Here is a 20,508-nt window from a genome sequence, read left to right as displayed (position 1 = left end):
CCAAGACAAATTGTGATGCAATGTATTGACATGATGTTGTAATGATATGAATCAATCGTGTCCCAAGTCATTTTTTACAAATAACTAAGTCGCACACCTTAACTGTTATAAATAGAGTGAGAAAGAAAACGACCTCAATGACGCCAAACGAACATTCAAACCCATGGAGAGATGGAAAAACTAAAATCACGCGGATGACTTGACGTGCACGCGTCACGACGACGTAACGGTGAGGTCACCGACGACGACACCCCCACTAACGTACCTTGATGACCTTCTCGACCCCGGAGGAGCAGATCATATAAGTGCTGGGGTTAAACCGGACTTGATTCACGATGGAACGGTGACCTTTCAGGACCATGGACGCTCCGTTGACCACACGACCCGGGCCTCCTGGAAGAGGGGGGGGGGGGGGGAGCAGGGCGGAACGAGAGAGAGAGACTGTAATCTCAGGGACACAGATGGACACACCGATAAGAAACACACACTTACCTGCTTCAGGATCCTTGGGGATTCTCCACATGTAAAGGTTGAAGTCATCTGATCCAGACAAGATGTACTGGAGGAAGACAACAGAGAATAAGACAACCCCCAATGGCACCCTATTCCCTATATAGTTCACTACTTTAGACCAGGGCCCTATTCCCTGCATAGTGCACGACTGTAAACCAGGGCCCTATTCCATATATAGTGCACTACTTTAGACCAGGGCCCTATTCCCTGCATAGTGCACTAATGTAAACCAGGGCCCTATTCCCTATATAGTGCACTACTGTAAACCAGGTCCCTATTCCCTATATAGTGCACTACTGTAAACCAGGGCCCTATTCCCTATATAGTGCACTACTTTAGACCAGAGCCCTATTCCCTGCATAGTGCACTACTGTAAACCAGGGCCCTATTCCCTATATAGTGCACTACTTTAGACCAGGGCCCTATTCCCTCTATAGTGCACTACTTTAGACCAGGGCCCTATTCCCTATATAATGCACTACTTTAGACCAGGGCCCTATTCCCTATATAGTGCACTACTTTAGACCAGGGCCCTATTCTCTATATAGTTCACTACTTTAGACCAGGGCCCTATTCCCTATATAGTGCACTACTTTAGACCAGGTCCATATGGCACCCTATTCCCTATATAGTGCACTACTTTAGACCAGGGCCCTATTCCCTAAATAGTGCACTACTTTAGACCAGAGCCCTATTCCCTACATAGTGCACTACTGTAAACCAGGGCCCTATTCCCTGTGTAGTGAATAAAGTAGTGCACTATATAGGGAACAAACAACAATTGTTACAAACAACAATCAGGTAATACTCTCTTCCCCATCTTGATTAAAAGAGAAGTTGATACCACACGATAAATTCACCAAAACCAAAACTGTCTAGATGGTCAAGGGAACATCTACCTTAGGATTCCTAATGATATATATGATTATTCAATTTCAGTAGAGGCATAGTATGCATCCCAAATGGCTCCCTACCCCCTATGGGCTCTTTAAAAAAATATAGTTCACTATATAGGGAATAGGGTTGCATTTGGGACGCATCCCACAGACAGACGGGACAACAGAACCACACACACAGACAGACGGGACAACAGAACCCCCCCCACACACACACAGACAGACAGACGGGACAACAGAACCCCCACACACACACACAGACAGACAGACGGGACAACAGAACCCCCCACACACACACACAAACAGACAGACGGGACAACAGAACCACACACAGACAGACAGACGGGACAACAGAACCCCCCACACACACACACACACAGACAGACAGACGGGACAACAGAACCACACACAGACAGACAGACGGGACAACAGAACCACACACAGACAGACAGACGGGACAACAGAACCACACACAGACAGACAGACGGGACAACAGAACCACACACAGACAGACAGACGGGACAACAGAACCCCACCCACACACAGACAGACAGACGGGACAACAGAACGCACACAGACAGACGGGGCAACAGAACCCAGGTCAACCCGGTGTCTGGATTGTCGTCAACCCGGTGTCTGGATTGTCGTCAACCCGGTGTCTGGATTGTCGTCAACCCGGTGTCTGGATTGTCGTCAACCCGGTGTCTGGATTGTCGTCAGCCCGGTGTCTGGATTGTCGTCAGCCCGGTGTCTGGATTGTCGTCAGCCCGGTGTCTGGATTGTCGTCAGCCCGGTGTCTGGATTGTCGTCAGCCCGGTGTCTGGATTGTCGTCAGCCCGGATTGTGGAGCTATTCGGAGCCCTCTGCGTTGTTACCACATTTGACAGGCGCAGGGCGATGCGGAGATCGACTAGGCCTCTGCATTGTTACTACATTTGACAGGCGCAGGGCGATGCGGAGCTCGACTAGGCCTCCGCATGCCTCTGAAGTCTCCACAATTACGTCACACCGTCTATCCCGGCGCTTCCGACCACATTTTAGGATCAAGCGTTAAATCGTCTCTAAAGGCTCTGATCTAAGATCAGTTCAGTTTGGTCTTTTGAGATCATCATAAGATTACATGGACAGACGGGACCTGATCCTAGGATCCTGCACTCCAGACGCGTTATGAACAAACGGGGCCTCGAACCTCCGTGTAAAACAAGCAGCGAGTTCAGTACAAGTAGAAATGTATTTACGACAAAAAAGCAAAAACAAATCTCTTCTCTGAGGGAAGATAGAAACTGAGACGTGATGTAACTTGTACAAAACACACTGAGCAGAAATATGTTTGCCGTCTGGTGCCAGCCAACTAGGAGTCAAAAACCCCAAGGCAGAAGAGAAAAATGACCCAACGTCTTCCCTGTCTCACCGGCGTAGGAGGTCTCCAACGGGTTGAGTAGCTGCTCGCAGCGTAATTATGAGGAACTCGACAATAAATTCTGAAACGAGTTCCAACGCAAACTGTCAAACAAATCTCACAATGTATGGAGACGCCTCGAGCTCCCGGCTAATATCCAATCAAATCCACACGGACATTAACCCACTCCTAGTAAGGATAGACAGAGTAGACAGAGACCCCCCCCCCCCCCTCCGCCCCAAAAAAGTCTCAATTAAATGTTAACTGCAGAAAGATTAAAGATCTATTACACAATTCTAGACCAGCACATTCCCCTCTCTTACAATGCACAATTAAAGATCTATTACACAATTCTAGACCAGCACATTCCTCTCTCTTACAATGCACAATTAAATATCTATTACACAATTCTAGACCAGCACATTCCCCTCTCTTACAATGCACAATTAAAGATCTACTACACAATTCTAGACCAGCACATTCCCCTCTCTTACAATGCACAATTAAAGATCTATTACACAATTCTAGACCAGCACATTCCCCTCTCTTACAATGCACAATTAAAGATCTATTAAACAATTCTAGACCAGCACATTCCCCTCTCTTACAATGCACAATTAAAGATCTATTAAACAATTCTAGACCAGCACATTCCCCTCTCTTACAATGCACAATTAAAGATCTACTACACAATTCTAGACCAGCACATTCCCCTCTCTTACAATGCACAATTAAAGATCTATTACACAATTCTAGACCAGCACATTCCCCTCTCTTACAATGCACAATTAAAGATCTACTACACAATTCTAGACCAGCACATTCCCCTCTCTTACAATGCACAATTAAAGATCTATTACACAATTCTAGACCAGCACATTCCCCTCTCTTACAATGCACAATTAAAGATCTATTAAACAATTCTAGACCAGCACATTCCCTTCTCTTACAATGCACAATTAAATATCTATTACACAATTCTAGACCAGCACATTCCCCTCTCTTACAATGCACAATTAAAGATCTATTACACAATTCTAGACCAGCACATTCCCCTCTCTTACAATGCACAATTAAAGATCTACTACACAATTCTAGACCAGCACATTCCCCTCTCTTACAATGCACAATTAAAGATCTATTACACAATTCTAGACCAGCACATTCCCCTCTCTTACAATGCACAATTAAAGATCTATTAAACAATTCTAGACCAGCACATTCCCTTCTCTTACAATGCACAATTAAATATCTATTACACAATTCTAGACCAGCACATTCCCCTCTCTTACAATGCACAATTAAAGATCTATTACACAATTCTAGACCAGCACATTCCCCTCTCTTACAATGCACAATTAAAGATCTATTACACAATTCTAGACCAGCACATTCCCCTCTCTAACAATGCACAATTAAAGATCTATTACACAATACAAGGGTCTTCTGATTTAAGCATCGACATGGACTCAGAAGGTCCAACTTCATGGTTTCTCTATGAGCAATTGTAATTTTGAGTGGTAAACTGAGAACCTGGGCCTATTAAAAGTGCCTATTAAAAAGCTAGGAATAAATGAATGAGTGGCTTGTGCCATTTTGTATAATTTATAAGTAGACCCCCTTGCACTAGGGTGATTCCTACGTATTACTGTACCATGTTTGACTGACTGCTTTTTGAGTCACAAACCTCAGTGGACCACAGCGTGGTTTTTAAAATCTCTACTATGTATTGTCAACTATAGTATCATCAGCCATTTCATTCCTGTCTGTCTCTAGCGGACGGGCCTCACCTCCCTCCCACGGGCCTCACCTCCCTCCCTCCCACGGGCCTCACCTCCCTCCCACGGGCCTCACCTCCCTCCCACGGGCCTCACCTCCCTCCCACGGGCCTCACCTCCCTCCCACGGGCCTCACCTCCCTCCCACGGGCCTCACCTCCCTCCCACGGGCCTCACCTTGCCGTAGCCGGTTCTCCCCCCCCCCCCCCCAGACAGCAGCGTGCCGTAGCTGGGTCTCCCCCCAGACAGCAGCGTACCGTAGCCGGGTCTCCCCCCCCCCCCCCCAGACAGCAGCGTACCGTAGCCGGGTCTCCCCTCCCCAGACAGCAGCGTGCCGTAGCCGGGTCCCCCCCCAGACAGCAGCCGGGTCTCCCCCCCAGACAGCAGTGTACCGTAGCCGGGTCTCCTCCCAGACAGCAGCGTACCGTAGCCGGGTCTCCTCCCAGACAGCAGCGTACCGTAGCCGGGTCTCCCCCCAGACAGCAGCGTACCGTAGCCGGGTCTCCCCCCAGACAGCAGCGTACCGTAGCCGGGTCTCCCCCCAGACAGCAGCCGGGTCTCCCCCCAGACAGCAGCGTACCGTAGCCGGGTCTCCCCCCAGACAGCAGCGTACCGTTGCCGGGTCTCCCCCAGACAATATATAAAAAAGTAGCAATAAAGGAAGTCTGGAATGAGTCCAAACCCCTTGAATGAGTAGGTGTGTCCAAACGTTTGGTTGGTAGGTATATATATATATATATATATATATATATATATAAAACCCTTGAATGAGTAGGTGTCCAAACTGTTGACTGGTACTGTATATACATACACACAGTATATATGCATATATACAGTACATATACATAGGCACACATATATACCCACGCAAAATACGAAAGTATAGGAACACCTGTTCAAAATGGATTCGGCAACTTGAGCCACATCCGTCGCTGACAGGTGTAGAAAAGCGAGAACACGGCCATGCAATCTCCATAGACAAACATTGGCAGTAGAATGGCCTTACTGAAGAGCTCAGTGACTTTCAGAGTGGCACAGTCATGCCACCTTACCAACAAGTCAGTTCGTCAAATTTCTGTCCTGCTAGAGCTGTGTAGGCCACACAAGCTCTCAGAACGGGAACGCAGAGTGCTGAAGCGTGTAAAAATCATCTGTCCTCGGTTGCAACACTCACTACCGAGTTCTAAACTGCCTCTGGAAGCAACGTCAGCACAAGAACTGTTTGTCAGGAGCTTCATGAAATGGGTTTCCATGGCCGAGCAGCCGCACACAAGCCTCAGATCACCACGCGCAAGGCCAAGCGTCGGCTGGAGTGGTGTAAAGCTCGTCGCCATTGGACTCTGGAGCAGTGGAAACACGTTGTCTGGAGTGATGAATCAGTCTTCACCACCTGGCAGTCTGACGGAGGAATCTGGGTTTTGCGTTCCTTGGAGAACGCTACCTGCCACAATGCATAGTGCCAACTGTAAAGTTTGGTGGATGAGGAATAATGGTCTGGGGCTGTTTTTCATAGTTCGGGCCCCTTAGTTCCAGTGAAGGGAAATCTTAACGCTACAGCATCATACAATGACATTCTAGAAGATTCTGTGCTTCCAACTTTGTGGCAACAGTTTAGGGAAGGCCCTTTCCTGTTTCAGCATGACAATGCCCCCGTGCTCAAATCGAGGTCCATACAGAAATGGTTTGTCGAGATCGGTGTGGAAGAATTTGACTGGCCTGCACAGATCCCTGACCTCAACCTCCATCGAGCACCTTTTGGGATGAATTGGAACGCCGACTGCAAGCCAGGCCTAATCGCCCGACCTCACTAATGCTCGTGGCTGAATGGAAGCAAGTCCACACAACAATGTTCCATCATCTAGTGGAAAGCCTTCCCAGGAGAGTGGAGGCTGTTATAGCAGCAATGTTCCAACATCTAGTGGAAAGCCTTCCCAGAAGAGTGGAGGCTGTTATAGCAGCAATGTTCCAACATCTAGTGGAAAGCCTTCCCAGAAGAGTGGAGGCTGTTATAGCAGCAATGTTCCAACATCTAGTGGAAAGTCTTCCCAGAAGAGTGGAGGCTGTTATAGCAGCAACGTTCCAACATCTAGTGGAAAGCCTTCCCAGAAGAGTGGAGGCTGTTATAGCAGCAATGTTCCAACATCTAGTGGAAAGCCTTCCCAGAAGAGTGGAGGCTGTTATAGCAGCAATGTTCCAACATCTAGTAGAAAGCCTTCCCAGAAGAGTGGAGGCTGTTATAGCAGCAATGTTCCTACATCTAGTGGAAAGCCTTCCTAGAAGAGTGGAGGCTGTTATAGCAGCAATGTTCCAACATCTAGTGGAAAGCCTTCCCAGAAGAGTGGAGGCTGTTATAGCAGCAATGTTCCAACATCTAGTAGAAAGCCTTCCCAGAAGAGTGGAGGCTGTTATAGCAGCAATGTTCCAACATCTAGTGGAAAGCCTTCCCAGGAGAGTGGAGGCTGTTATAGCAGCAATGTTCCAACATCTAGTGGAAAGCCTTCCCAGAAGAGTGGAGGCTGTTATAGCAGCAATGTTCCAACATCTAGTGGAAAGCCTTCCCAGAAGAGTGGAGGCTGTTATAGCAGCAATGTTCCAACATCTAGTGGAAAGCCTTCCCAGAAGAGTGGAGGCTGTTATAGCAGCAATGTTCCAACATCTAGTGGAAAGCCTTCCCAGGAGAGTGGAGGCTGTTATAGCAGCAATGTTCCAACATCTAGTGGAAAGCCTTCCCAGAAGAGTGGAGGCTGTTATAGCAGCAATGTTCCAACATCTAGTAGAAAGCCTTCCCAGGAGAGTGGAGGTTGTTATAGCAGCAAAGGGGGGGAACCAACTCCATATTAATGCCCATGATGTTGGAATGAGATGTTCAACGAGCAGGTGTCCACATACTTTTGGTCATGTAGTGTAAATACCGCTGCTCACCGGTCTAAACATTAGGTACACCATCCCCTTCCTAAAGACAGTGAGTCATGTGGCTTGCTATAGAAAATATTAGAATAGGCCAAAACGAGTGACCTAAGCCACTTTGTGTGGGTTTGACCGTCGGCACCGGATCCAGTATCTCAGACACCTTCCTGGGCTTTTTACCCGAACGACAGGGTTTACCTCACCTGATCCTCGTCTCCAGCGAAGCAGCAGCTCTTCATGGTACAGGAGTTGAAGTAGCCCTGGTTGTCGAACTGGAAGCTGGGTAGGCGAGAGTGTAGCTCGTAGAGGACCGGCGGTAGCCTGCGACGCAAGGCCAGGAGCTGGGTCCCTGCGCTGTTAAAACGCACCGACATGGCACTCTGGAGGGACATGCTGCCGCCGTACCGCAGCAGAGAACTGGGAGAGAGAGAGAGAGAGAGAGAGAGAGACGGGGGGGAGAGAGAGAGAGAGAGAGACAGAGACAGAGAGACAGAGAGACAGAGACAGCGAGAGACAGAGACAGAGAGAGAGACAGAGAGAGAGAGAGACACAGAGAGAGAGACACAGAGACAGAGACAGAGACAGACAGACGGACAGACAGAGAGAGAGAGAGAGAGACGGAGAGAGAGACAGAGAGAGAGAGAGACACAGAGAGAGAGACACAGAGACAGAGACAGACAGACGGACAGACAGAGAGAGAGAGAGAGAGACGGAGAGAGATGGAGAGACAAGGAAAGAGAAATGAGAGGTGTATTAGAAAGGAAAGGTCTGGCTCGTTTGGGGTCACAGCTGACTGTATTTTAAAAACACTTAGTGACAGCTGTTGATGTGAAAAGGGCTTTATAAATGTGGTTGGTAAAAACAAAGGGAAGGTACTTAGCAGGTCTGATTACATTTAGAGGCAGAAGCAATTAGTGTTGTCACGATACCATGCCGCGTATCACGATACCATGCCAAGTATCACGATACCAACATTTTACAAACTATGCCATGCCGCGTATCACGATACCATGCCAAGTATCACGATACCAACATTTTACAAACTATGCCATGCCGCGTATCACGATACCATACCAAGTATCACGATACCAACATTTTACAAACTATGCCATGCCGCGTATCACGATACCATACCAAGTATCACGATACCAACATTTTACAAACTATGCCATGCCGCGTATCACGATACCATGCCAAGTATCACGATACCAACATTTTACAAACTATGCCATGCCGCGTATCACGATACCATACCAAGTATCACGATACCATACCAAGTATCACGATACCAACATTTTACAAACGATACCATGCCGCGTATCACGATACCATGCCAAGTATCACGATACCAACATTTTACAAACGATACCATGCCGCGTATCACGATACCATGCCAAGTATCACGATACCAACATTTTACAAACTATGCCATGCCGCGTATCACGATACCATACCAAGTATCACGATACCAACATTTTACAAACTATGCCATGCCGCGTATCACGATACCATACCAAGTATCACGATACCAACATTTTACAAACTATGCCATGCCGCGTATCACGATACCATGCCAAGTATCACGATACCAACATTTTACAAACTATGCCATGCCGCGTATCACGATACCATACCAAGTATCACGATACCATACCAAGTATCACGATACCAACATTTTACAAACGATACCATGCCGCGTATCACGATACCATGCCAAGTATCACGATACCAACATTTTACAAACGATACCATGCCGCGTATCACGATACCATGCCAAGTATCACGATACCAACATTTTACAAACTATGCCATGCCGCGTATCACGATACCATACCAAGTATCACGATACCATACCAAGTATCACGATACCAACATTTTACAAACGATACCATGCCGCGTATCACGATACCATGCCAAGTATCACGATACCAACATTTTACAAACGATACCATGCCGCGTATCACGATACCATGCCAAGTATCACGATACCAACATTTTACAAACTATGCCATGCCGCGTATCACGATACCATACCAAGTATCACGATACCAACATTTTACAAACTATGCCATGCCGCGTATCACGATACCATACCAAGTATCACGATACCAACATTTTACAAACTATGCCATGCCGCGTATCACGATACCATACCAAGTATCACGATACCAACATTTTACAAACTATGCCATGCCGCGTATCACGATACCATGCCAAGTATCACGATACCAACATTTTACAAACTATGCCATGCCGCGTATCACGATACCATACCAAGTATCACGATACCATACCAAGTATCACGATACCAACATTTTACAAACGATACCATGCCGCGTATCACGATACCATGCCAAGTATCACGATACCAACATTTTACAAACGATACCATGCCGCGTATCACGATACCATGCCAAGTATCACGATACCAACATTTTACAAACTATGCCATGCCGCGTATCACGATACCATACCAAGTATCACGATACCAACATTTTACAAACGATACCATGCCACGTATCACGATACCGAGTAGTATCGTGATACAACAGTAAAAAAATTAAAAATAAAAACAAAAAAAAAATGTAAACATTCTGTTCGTCCCGGCCACTAAAAACCTGTCACTGATATTCACGCTTCTACTCAATACAACACATTGAATTTAACTTCACACTGTGCAGTGTATAAATAGAATGTTGCATAGAATGGCTGATTGGTTAATATACACGTATAATGATCTGCATGTCATCGTGTCAGTAAGGGGGGAAACCACTGCATGAAAACCCTTCTTCACTGTACAGTTAACACAGAGACAGCCTTCCCTCCCTTCCTCTGTCTCCCTCATAAAACACACACCACCTTTCTCACACACACACACACACACACCACCTCACACACACACCACCTCACACACACACCACCTCTCTCTCACACACCACACACACACACAACACACACACCTCCCAACTTCTAAAACGTTACGCACCAAATAGAATTTAAGGAGCACCAGAAAGATATATATTATTTATATAGTTATTTATTTATTTTTTTTGGAACACGAGGCCTATATGAATGATACTTTTGAAGCACATCTCATGAGTAGCTGCCACACGTGATAGAAGCATGAAAGTGCTGTGGATATTATTGGACCGGCTCATACAAGAGACTAGCGGCCGTTCGCTTATATTCAACTGACTCTATAAACACAACAGACTTAATTAACACTTCATAACGGGTCCCAGCAGGTTCTTTAGATCGACAGGGCTAGAAAAGGGCTAGAAAAGGGCTAGAAAAGGGCTAGAAAAGGGCTAGAAAAGGTCGGTAGTAACATATGAAACGGTACTACGGTGTTCTAAAACGTTGGTATCGTGATTTTACTGCGGCACGGGTATATACCGTTGCAGCACTAAAAGCAATGACTCAATAATAAAAACAACAGCGCCCTCTAGTGGACAAATTGGGTCAGACAGATTACAGCCTGAACGTTCTCAAGAGTTAAAGAGTGGGAAAAAAAGGTTGCTGAAGTTTCTGAGAGTGACAGTTTAACGGCGGCCATGTTGTCTCACGTGCGAGGTTTGCGTATGTCCCACAGCCCCACCCCTTCCTTGGAGTTGGCTGTAGCCAGCAGTCGGGGCTCTGCCGGGTTGAACATCACACTGTGGAAGGCTGATGGGTAGTTGGCCAGACAGAAGGGCTCTGAAATACACAGGGAAAGACATGGATTTAACTCTGGTGACATGGTTATTGATCAAGGGGAAGCCTAATTGCATGTTTCATATACTGTAATACACTGAAACTATAGCTTTATATACTGTAATACACTGAAACTGTAGCTTTATATACAGTAATACTCTGAAACTATAGCTTTATATACTGTAATACTCTGAAACTATAGCATTATATACAGTAATACACTGAAACTATAGCATTATATACAATAATACACTGAAACTATAGCTTTATATACAGTAATACTCTGAAACTATAGCTTTATATACAGTAATACTCTGAAACTATAGCTTTATAGACAGTAATACTCTGAAACTATAGCTTTATATACAATAATACTCTGAAAACAGTCTGCTGTTGTAAATATTCAGTCAATGACATAAGGGCTCTAGAACACAGGAGGACATTATGTATGGTAAGATTCCGCTCTTGAAGCACAAACTACAATAAAATGTTTTATCTAAATGGTTATTGATGGTAGGAAGCCTAATGCAATATGTTGTATATACTGTAATAGACTGAGATCAGTCTCCTGATATAGGTCTACCAGTTAAAGAATTACAACGAATACAGGAAGTACCTGGGAAGTACCCCAGATTAAGACTCCTTTAATTTGACGCTGGTTTCCGGACACAGATTAAGCCTATTCCTGGACTAAAAGCTATCTCAAATGGAGTCTCCCTTAAGGGCATGCGTTCTAGTCCAGGAGAAGGTTAATCTGGGTCGTACAGGAAACCGGGCCCTGATCTTCTTCAACAACGCCACCGACTGTCTGCGTCGAGACGAACAGTACTCGTGTGGAAGTGGGTCAAGTAGGGCACAGTTTGACAGGAAAGGCCTGAGCAATACACTCTGTGTGCAGAATCACCGAGTCAAATCCCCTTGAACGCAGCATGTCGGTTATGTCCTGGTATCATCATGTTGCCCCTTGATGTTTAAAATGCCACTGCTCCGAGATGAACTTGTTAATCTGAAACTAATTTGTATCCACATGTAAATGGTGTAGTAGGGTAAATTAAGTTTGTACGTATGTACTGTATGTAATCAATCAAAGGTTTGGACAGGCCTACTCATTCCAGGGTTTTTCTTAGGGAGACCACCCGCTTGGGAGTTTGCCAGGTTTCTGCCAGATGTGAAACTTGACATTAAATAGCATGTAAAGATGTCTTGTTGCAGAGGTGAGACGTCTTGTTGTTCAATTTTAGTTTCATCAAACCAGAAAATCTTGTTTCTCAAGGTCAGAGTCTTTAGGTGCCTTTGGCAAACTCCAACTGGGCTGTCATGTGCCTTTTACTGAGGAGTGACTTCTGTCTGGTCCCTCAACCATAAAGGCCTGATTGATGGAGTGCTGCAGAGATGGTTGTCCTTCTGGAAGGTTCTCCCATCTCCGCAGAGGAACTCTGGAGCTCTGTCAGAGTGACCATCGGTCATCTCCCTGACCATGGCCCTTCTCCCCTGATTGCTCAGTTTGGCAGGGCAGCCAGCTCTAGGAAGAGTCTTGGTGGTTCCAAACTTCTTCCATTTAAGAATGATGGAGGCCACAGTGTTCTTGGGGACCTTCAATGCTGCAATAATGTTTTGGTACCCCTCCCCAGATCTGTGCCTCAACACAATCCTGTCTCGGAGCTCTATAGACAATTCCTTCGACCGCATGGCTTGATTTTTACTCTGACATGCACTGTGAACTGCAAGACCTTATATAGACAGGTGTGTGCCTTTACAAATCATGCCCAATCAAATTAATTTACCACAGGTGGACTCCAGTCAAGTTGTAGAAACATCTCAGGGATGATCAATGGAAACAGGATGAACCTGAGCTCCATTTAGAGTCTCACATTTCTATTAAATCTGTTTTCACTTTGTCATTATGGGGTATTGTGATGTCATTATGGGGTATTGTGATGTCATTATGGGGTATTGTGATGTCATTATGGGGTATTGTGGGGTATTGTGATGTCATTATGGGGTATTGTGATGTCATTATGGGGTATTGTGTGTAGATTGAGGAGGATATTTTTGTATTTAATCCATTTTAGAATAAGGCTGTAACGTAACAAAATGTGGAAAAAGTCAAGGGGCCTGAATACTTTCCTGAATGCCCTGTACATGTATGTACGCATGCACGTTAAGTACCTCCGTGTGGACGCTCCCGTGTGTCCCAGATGAGGACCCGTCCGTCGTCCGAGGAGCTGGCGAACACGTTGTCGTTAACGGGGCTGACTGACAGACCGTACACCGCATCGTCGTGAAGGAACACGTTCAGAGTCTCGCCTCTGGAGGGGAAACAGAATATAGATGTATTGAAATGTTGTTTTGGTTTTTATAAAACACAACAACAAGACGTCTCACCTCTGCAACAAGACATCTTTATATGCTATTTAAAAAAAATAATTGCGTTCCAATGTCCATGTATTCCTACTAACATTCCACTTAGAATGAAGAAATGTATTGAAATTCTAAGTAGTAAGCTATCGTTGCTATGGGAACAGATGTCTGCATTACCGTCTCGCCGACAGAGAGAAGTTGTAACGTCATTGTACATTAACGATGCACCATTGGCCACACCCCCCACCACGCCCCCCACCTCGCCCCCACCACCTAAGCCCCATTACATTAACCTGCAGCTGAATGCATGACGAGCTGGGTTGGGGTCAATTCCATTTCAATTCACAAAGTAAAACCAAATTCAACATTATTCTAATTGAAAAGCATTGAAGAGAAAAGTTCAATGTACTTCCTTAAATTGACTGAAATTAAAATAGAATTGAGCAAAAAACCTGAGGAGTATTTCAGACAAGAGGAAACATTTGCGGGAGCAGATACAAGGAGATGCCATATTTTTTCATTTATTTAACTAGGCAAGTCAGTTGAGAACAAATTCTTATTTACAATGACGACCTAGGAACCAGTGGGTTAACTGCCTTGTTCAGGGGGCAGAACGATAGATTTTTAACCTTGTCGGCTCGGGGATTCGACCTTGCAACCTTTCGGTTACTAATCCAACGCTCTAACCACTAGGCTACCTTGCCTCCCCATATAGAAGGAGCTGGAGAAGACTGCCCAGAACAGAACGCGATGGAGAGGAGTGGTCAAAATGGCCTATACTCCTAAAGAAGTGATGGGCCGAAGTAAATAAATAAATAAGTAAATAGATAAATAAGTAAATAAATAAGTAAATAAGTAAATAAATAAATAAAGTAAATAAATAAGTAAGTAAATAAATAAGTAAATAAATAAGTAAGTAAATAAATAAGTAAATAAATAAATAAAGTAAATAAATAAGTAAATAAATAAGCAAATAAATAAGTAAATAAATAAATAAAGTAAATAAATAAGTAAGTAAATAAATAAGTAAATAAATAAGTAAGTAAGTAAATAAGTAAGTAAATAAATAAATAAATAAGTAAATAAATAAATAAATAAATAGATAAATAAGTAAATAAATAAGTAAATAAGTAAGTAAATAAGTAAGTAAATAAATAAGTAAGTAAATAAATAAGTAAATAAATAAATAAAGTAAATAAATAAGTAAATAAATAAGTAAATAAATAAGTAAGTAAATAAATAAGTAAATAAGTAAGTAAATAAATAAATAAGTAAATAAATAAGTAAATAAATAAATAAAGTAAATAAATAAGTAAATAAATAAAGTAAATAAATAAGTAAATAAATAAGTAAATAAATAAGTAAGTAAATAAATAAGTAAATAAATAAGTAAATAAATAAGTAAGTAAATAAATAAGTAAATAAATAAGTAAGTAAATAAATAAGTAAGTAAATAAATAAGTAAATAAATAAATAAATAAGTAAATAAATAAGTAAATAAATAAATAAGTAAATAAGTAAGTAAGTAAGTAAATAAATAAATAAGTAAATAAATAAGTAAATAAATAAGTAAATAAATAAGTAAATAAATAAGTAAGTAAATAAATAAGTAAATAAATAAGTAAGTAAATAAATAAGTAAGTAAATAAGTAAATAAATAAGTAAGTAAATAAATAAGTAAATAAATAAGTAAATAAGTAAATAAATAAATAAATAAGTAAGTAAATAAGTAAATAAATAAGTAAATAAATAAGTAAATAAATAAATAAGTAAATAAATAAGTAAATAAATAAGTAAGTAAATAAATAAGTAAATAAGTAAGTAAGTAAATAAATAAGTAAATAAATAAGTAAATAAATAAGTAAATAAGTAAATAAATAAGTAAATAAATAAGTAAGTAAATAAGTAAATAAATAAGTAAGTAAATAAATAAATAAGTAAATAAATAAGTAAATAAATAAATAAGTAAGTAAATAAGTAAGTAAGTAAGTAAATAAATAAATAAGTAAATAAATAAGTAAATAAATAAGTAAATAAATAAGTAAGTAAATAAATAAGTAAGTAAATAAGTAAATAAATAAGTAAGTAAATAAATAAGTAAATAAATAAGTAAATAAGTAAATAAATAAATAAATAAGTAAGTAAATAAGTAAATAAATAAGTAAATAAATAAGTAAATAAATAAATAAGTAAATAAATAAGTAAATAAATAAGTAAGTAAATAAATAAGTAAATAAGTAAGTAAGTAAATAAATAAGTAAATAAATAAGTAAATAAATAAGTAAATAAGTAAATAAATAAGTAAATAAATAAGTAAGTAAATAAGTAAATAAATAAGTAAGTAAATAAATAAGTAAATAAATAAGTAAATAAGTAAATAAATAAATAAATAAGTAAGTAAATAAGTAAATAAATAAGTAAGTAAATAAACAAGTAAATAAATAAGTAAATAAATAAATAAGTACATAAATAAGTAAATAAATAAGTAAATAAATAAGTAAATAAATAAGTAAATAAGTAAATAAATAAGTAAGTAAATAAATAAATAAGTAAATAAATAAGTAAATAAATAAGTAAGTAAATAAATAAGTAAGTAAATAAATAAATAAGTAAATAAATAAATAAGTAAATAAATAAGTAAATAAATAAGTAAATAAATAAATAAGTAAATAAATAAATAAATAAATACACAATGCAGCTGACGAGGAATAATTAAATAAACATACTCACCGTTCTACATCATGAAGGATGACCTGTTCATCGTTGCCTTTGAGACAAGAGACAAATAAAACATATGAATAAAAAGGGGGGTAAGCACGTGCCAAAACGAATCCCGATAGGAACACTACATTTCAAAAAGGTAGTAGGGTAGCTAGATCAGGGAGGACAGCAGGACGCATTCATGTAGTAGGGTAGCTAGATCAGGAAGGACAGCACGACACATTCATGTAGTAGGGTAGCTAGATCAGGAAGGACAGCACGACACATTCATGTAGTAGGGTAGCTAGATCAGGGAGGACAGCAGGACGCATTCATGTAGTAGGGTAGCTAGATCAGGGAGGACAGCAGGACGCATTCATGTAGTAGGGTAGCTAGATCAGGAAGGACAGCACGACACATTCATGTAGTAGGGTAGCTAGATCAGGGAGGACAGCACGACGCATTCATGTAGTAGGGTAGCTAGATCAGGGAGGACAGCAGGACGCATTCATGTAATAGGGTAGCTAGATCAGGAAGGACAGCACGACACATTCATGTAGTAGGGTAGCTAGATCAGGGAGGACAGCACGACACATTCATGTAGTAGGGTAGCTAGATCAGGGAGGACAGCACGACACATTCATGTAGTAGGGTAGCTAGATCAGGGAGGACAGCACGACACATTCATGTAGTAGGGTAGCTAGATCAGGGAGGACAGCAGGACGCATTCATGTAGTAGGGTAGCTAGATCAGGGAGGACAGCACGACGCATTCATGTAGTAGGGTAGCTAGATCAGGGAGGACAGCACAACACATTCATGTAGTAGGGTAGCTAGATCAGGGAGGACAGCAGGACGCATTCATGTAGTAGGGTAGCTAGATCAGGGAGGACAGCAGGACGCATTCATGTAGTAGGGTAGCTAGATCAGGGAGGACAGCACGACACATTCATGTAGTAGGGTAGCTAGATCAGGGAGGACAGCACGACACATTCATGTAGTAGGGTAGCTAGATCAGGGAGGACAGCACGACACATTCATGTAGTAGGGTAGCTAGATCAGGGAGGACAGCAGGACGCATTCATGTAGTAGGGTAGCTAGATCAGGGAGGACAGCACGACACATTCATGTAGTAGGGTAGCTAGATCAGGGAGGACAGCACGACACATTCATGTAGTAGGGTAGCTAGATCAGGGAGGACAGCAGGACGCATTCATGTAGTAGGGTAGCTAGATCAGGGAGGACAGCAGGACGCATTCATGTAGTAGGGTAGCTAGATCAGGGAGGACAGCAGGACGCATTCATGTAGTAGGGTAGCTAGATCAGGGAGGACAGCAGGACGCATTCATGTAGTAGGGTAGCTAGATCAGGAAGGACAGCACGACACATTCATGTAGTAGGGTAGCTAGATCAGGAAGGACAGCAGGACGCATTCATGTAGTAGGGTAGCTAGATCAGGGAGGACAGCAGGACGCATTCATGTAGTAGGGTAGCTAGATCAGGAAGGACAGCAGGACGCATTCATATAGTAGGGTAGCTAGATCAGGAAGGACAGCACGACACATTCATGTAGTAGGGTAGCTAGATCAGGAAGGACAGCACGACACATTCATGTAGTAGGGTAGCTAGATCAGGAAGGACAGCACGACACATTCATGTAGTAGGGTAGCTAGATCAGGAAAGACAGCACGACACATTCATGTAGTAGGATAGCTAGATCAGGAAGGACAGCACGACACATTCATGTAGTAGGGTAGCTAGATCAGGAAGGACAGCACGACACATTCATGTAGTAGGGTAGCTAGATCAGGAAGGACAGCACGACACATTCATGTAGTAGGGTAGCTAGATCAGGAAGGACAGCACGACACATTCATGTAGTAGGGTAGCTAGATCAGGAAGGACAGCACGACACATTCATGTAGTAGGGTAGCTAGATCAGGAAGGACAACACGACACATTCATGTAGTAGGGTAGCTAGATCAGGAAGGACAGCAGGACGCATTCATGTAGTAGGGTAGCTAGATCAGGAAGGACAGCACGACGCATTCATGTAGTAGGGTAGCTAGATCAGGAAGGACAACACGACACATTCATGTAGTAGGGTAGCTAGATCAGGAAGGACAGCACGACACATTCATGTAGTAGGGTAGCTAGATCAGGAAGGACAGCACGACACATTCATGTAGTAGGGGAGCTAGATCAGGAAGGACAGCACGACACATTCATGTAGTAGGGTAGCTAGATCAGGAAGGACAGCACGACACATTCATGTAGTAGGGTAGCTAGATCAGGGAGGACAGCACGACACATTCATGTAGTAGGGTAGCTAGATCAGGAAGGACAGCACGACACATTCATGTAGTAGGGGAGCTAGATCAGGAAGGACAGCACGACACATTCATGTAGTAGGGTAGCTAGATCAGGAAGGACAGCACGACACATTCATGTAGTAGGGTAGCTAGATCAGGAAGGACAGCACGACACATTCATGTAGTAGGGTAGCTAGATCAGGAAGGACAGCACGACACATTCATGTAGTAGGGTAGCTAGATCAGGAAGGACAGCACGACACATTCATGTAGTAGGGTAGCTAGATCAGGAAGGACAGCACGACACATTCATGTAGTAGGGTAGCTAGATCAGGAAGGACAGCACGACACATTCATGTAGTAGGGGAGCTAGATCAGGAAGGACAGCACGACACATTCATGTAGTAGGGTAGCTAGATCAGGAAGGACAGCACGACACATTCATGTAGTAGGGTAGCTAGATCAGGAAGGACAGCACGACACATTCATGTAGTAGGGTAGCTAGATCAGGAAGGACAGCACGACACATTCATGTAGTAGGGTAGCTAGATCAGGAAGGACAGCACGACACATTCATGTAGTAGGGTAGCTAGATCAGGAAGGACAGCACGACACATTCATGTAGTAGGGTAGCTAGATCAGGAAGGACAGCACGACACATTCATAACTCAAAGACAAGACCATTTTTAAGCAATGTTTTCCAGGAACTACACATACGACATACTTTACGTCAACAACGGCATGTTTTTTTCATTGCCGTATGTGATATTACTCATAACACAACAAATATATCAACTTTACGGGGTTAAGACAAACGATCAGGCACAGCTTTTTGAATTGGTTACGTATGTGGTGTTAGCTGTCAATTCAAATGGGGGGGGGGGGGGGGTCTCCGAACATAGCTTTCTATAAACAGCCGAGGTCAGGTAACTCAAGCCCTCGACAGACATGGGGAACCACTAACCCAGGATAGCTAGTAGTAGTCACCTAGCCTAAGGCCCAGATCTGTTTGTGCCAAACACACACGTCATTGCTATGGCAAACAGGTCAATGTGTAGGTCAGTGTTTGCCATGACAACGGCTGTGTTCCAATCGGCAAGAATGCTGCCTTTTCGGAGGAAGGACGTCATAACAGTGGCGCGTCCCAATCCCAAGGTGCCTTAAAAACGCTGCCTTCGCATGTGTGACAAGAAGTTGTCAAGATAGCACAAACAGATCTGGAACCCGGCTAGTAGCCACCACCCACAGATCGTCTCTCAAACCTTGATCTAAATCACTCAAGTCCAGGGTTTTTCCCTGCATGGAAAAGTCTTGGGTGGGTGGCCTGTGTGTTTTTCGGGGTGCAGATTAAAAAAAAATGTTAAGTGGGGGGGTAATTGTCGACATGATCGTGTTATGTTTGAGTCACTCAGACAGCATAAGTCATGGGAAAGTGTAGCAGGGAAGGAAATGTGGTTTCGACCTAGATATGCTACCTCTGCAGCCAACAGAAGGGGCCTCTAAAATTTACAGTCAGCGATGCACCATTGGCCACGCCCCCACCACGCCCATCACCTAAGCCCCATTTAGATCCAGGAAAAACCCTGGTGTCTGAATTCCTAACCTATGCTAACTAAAACCCTGGTGTCTGAATTCCTACCCTATGCTAACTAATGAAACTGATTGAATGACATTAATAGGTGATGGTTTGTCCACTGACCCCCAGAAAACACCCTTTTGTTGGTGCTGTCAAATGCCAGACAGAAGATGTTGGAGAGGTGTTCTCCCTTCAGTTTGAGAGGCTTGGCTGAGCGGGCATGAAGAGCTCTCTCCATGTTCCATAGTAACACCCTGCGGTCATCCCCTCCTGTGGCAGGGAAGGAGAGAGGGAAGGAGGGAGATGGGGGGAGAGAGGGAAGGAGGGAGATGGGGGGAGAGAGAGGGAAGGAGGGCGATGGGAAGGAGGGAGATG

The 20,508-nt window shown here is 42.9% G+C and overlaps 1 protein-coding gene across 2 annotated transcripts in view; it reads right to left on the bottom strand.

Moving 5' to 3' along the window:
* The window catches only part of LOC139375457 (ddb1 and cul4 associated factor 5), a 31,889-nt gene that overhangs the window by 9,384 nt on the left and 1,997 nt on the right, over nucleotides 1-20,508 (bottom strand). For both annotated transcript variants that reach the window (XM_071117262.1, XM_071117263.1), the window contains exons 2-8: nucleotides 20,257-20,403; nucleotides 16,277-16,313; nucleotides 13,355-13,494; nucleotides 11,059-11,188; nucleotides 7,696-7,909; nucleotides 493-559; nucleotides 266-393 (exon numbers count right to left, since the gene is read on the bottom strand). In XM_071117262.1, coding sequence (XP_070973363.1) covers nucleotides 266-393; nucleotides 493-559; nucleotides 7,696-7,909; nucleotides 11,059-11,188; nucleotides 13,355-13,494; nucleotides 16,277-16,313; nucleotides 20,257-20,403 — 863 coding nt within the window. The remainder of the gene's footprint in view (nucleotides 1-265; nucleotides 394-492; nucleotides 560-7,695; nucleotides 7,910-11,058; nucleotides 11,189-13,354; nucleotides 13,495-16,276; nucleotides 16,314-20,256; nucleotides 20,404-20,508) is intronic.

Source organism: Oncorhynchus clarkii, chromosome 19 (assembly GCF_045791955.1).
Source record: "Oncorhynchus clarkii lewisi isolate Uvic-CL-2024 chromosome 19, UVic_Ocla_1.0, whole genome shotgun sequence".
In the NCBI taxonomy this organism is placed as follows: Eukaryota; Metazoa; Chordata; class Actinopteri; order Salmoniformes; family Salmonidae; genus Oncorhynchus; species Oncorhynchus clarkii.
This window is presented reverse-complemented; position numbering and strand designations above follow the sequence as displayed.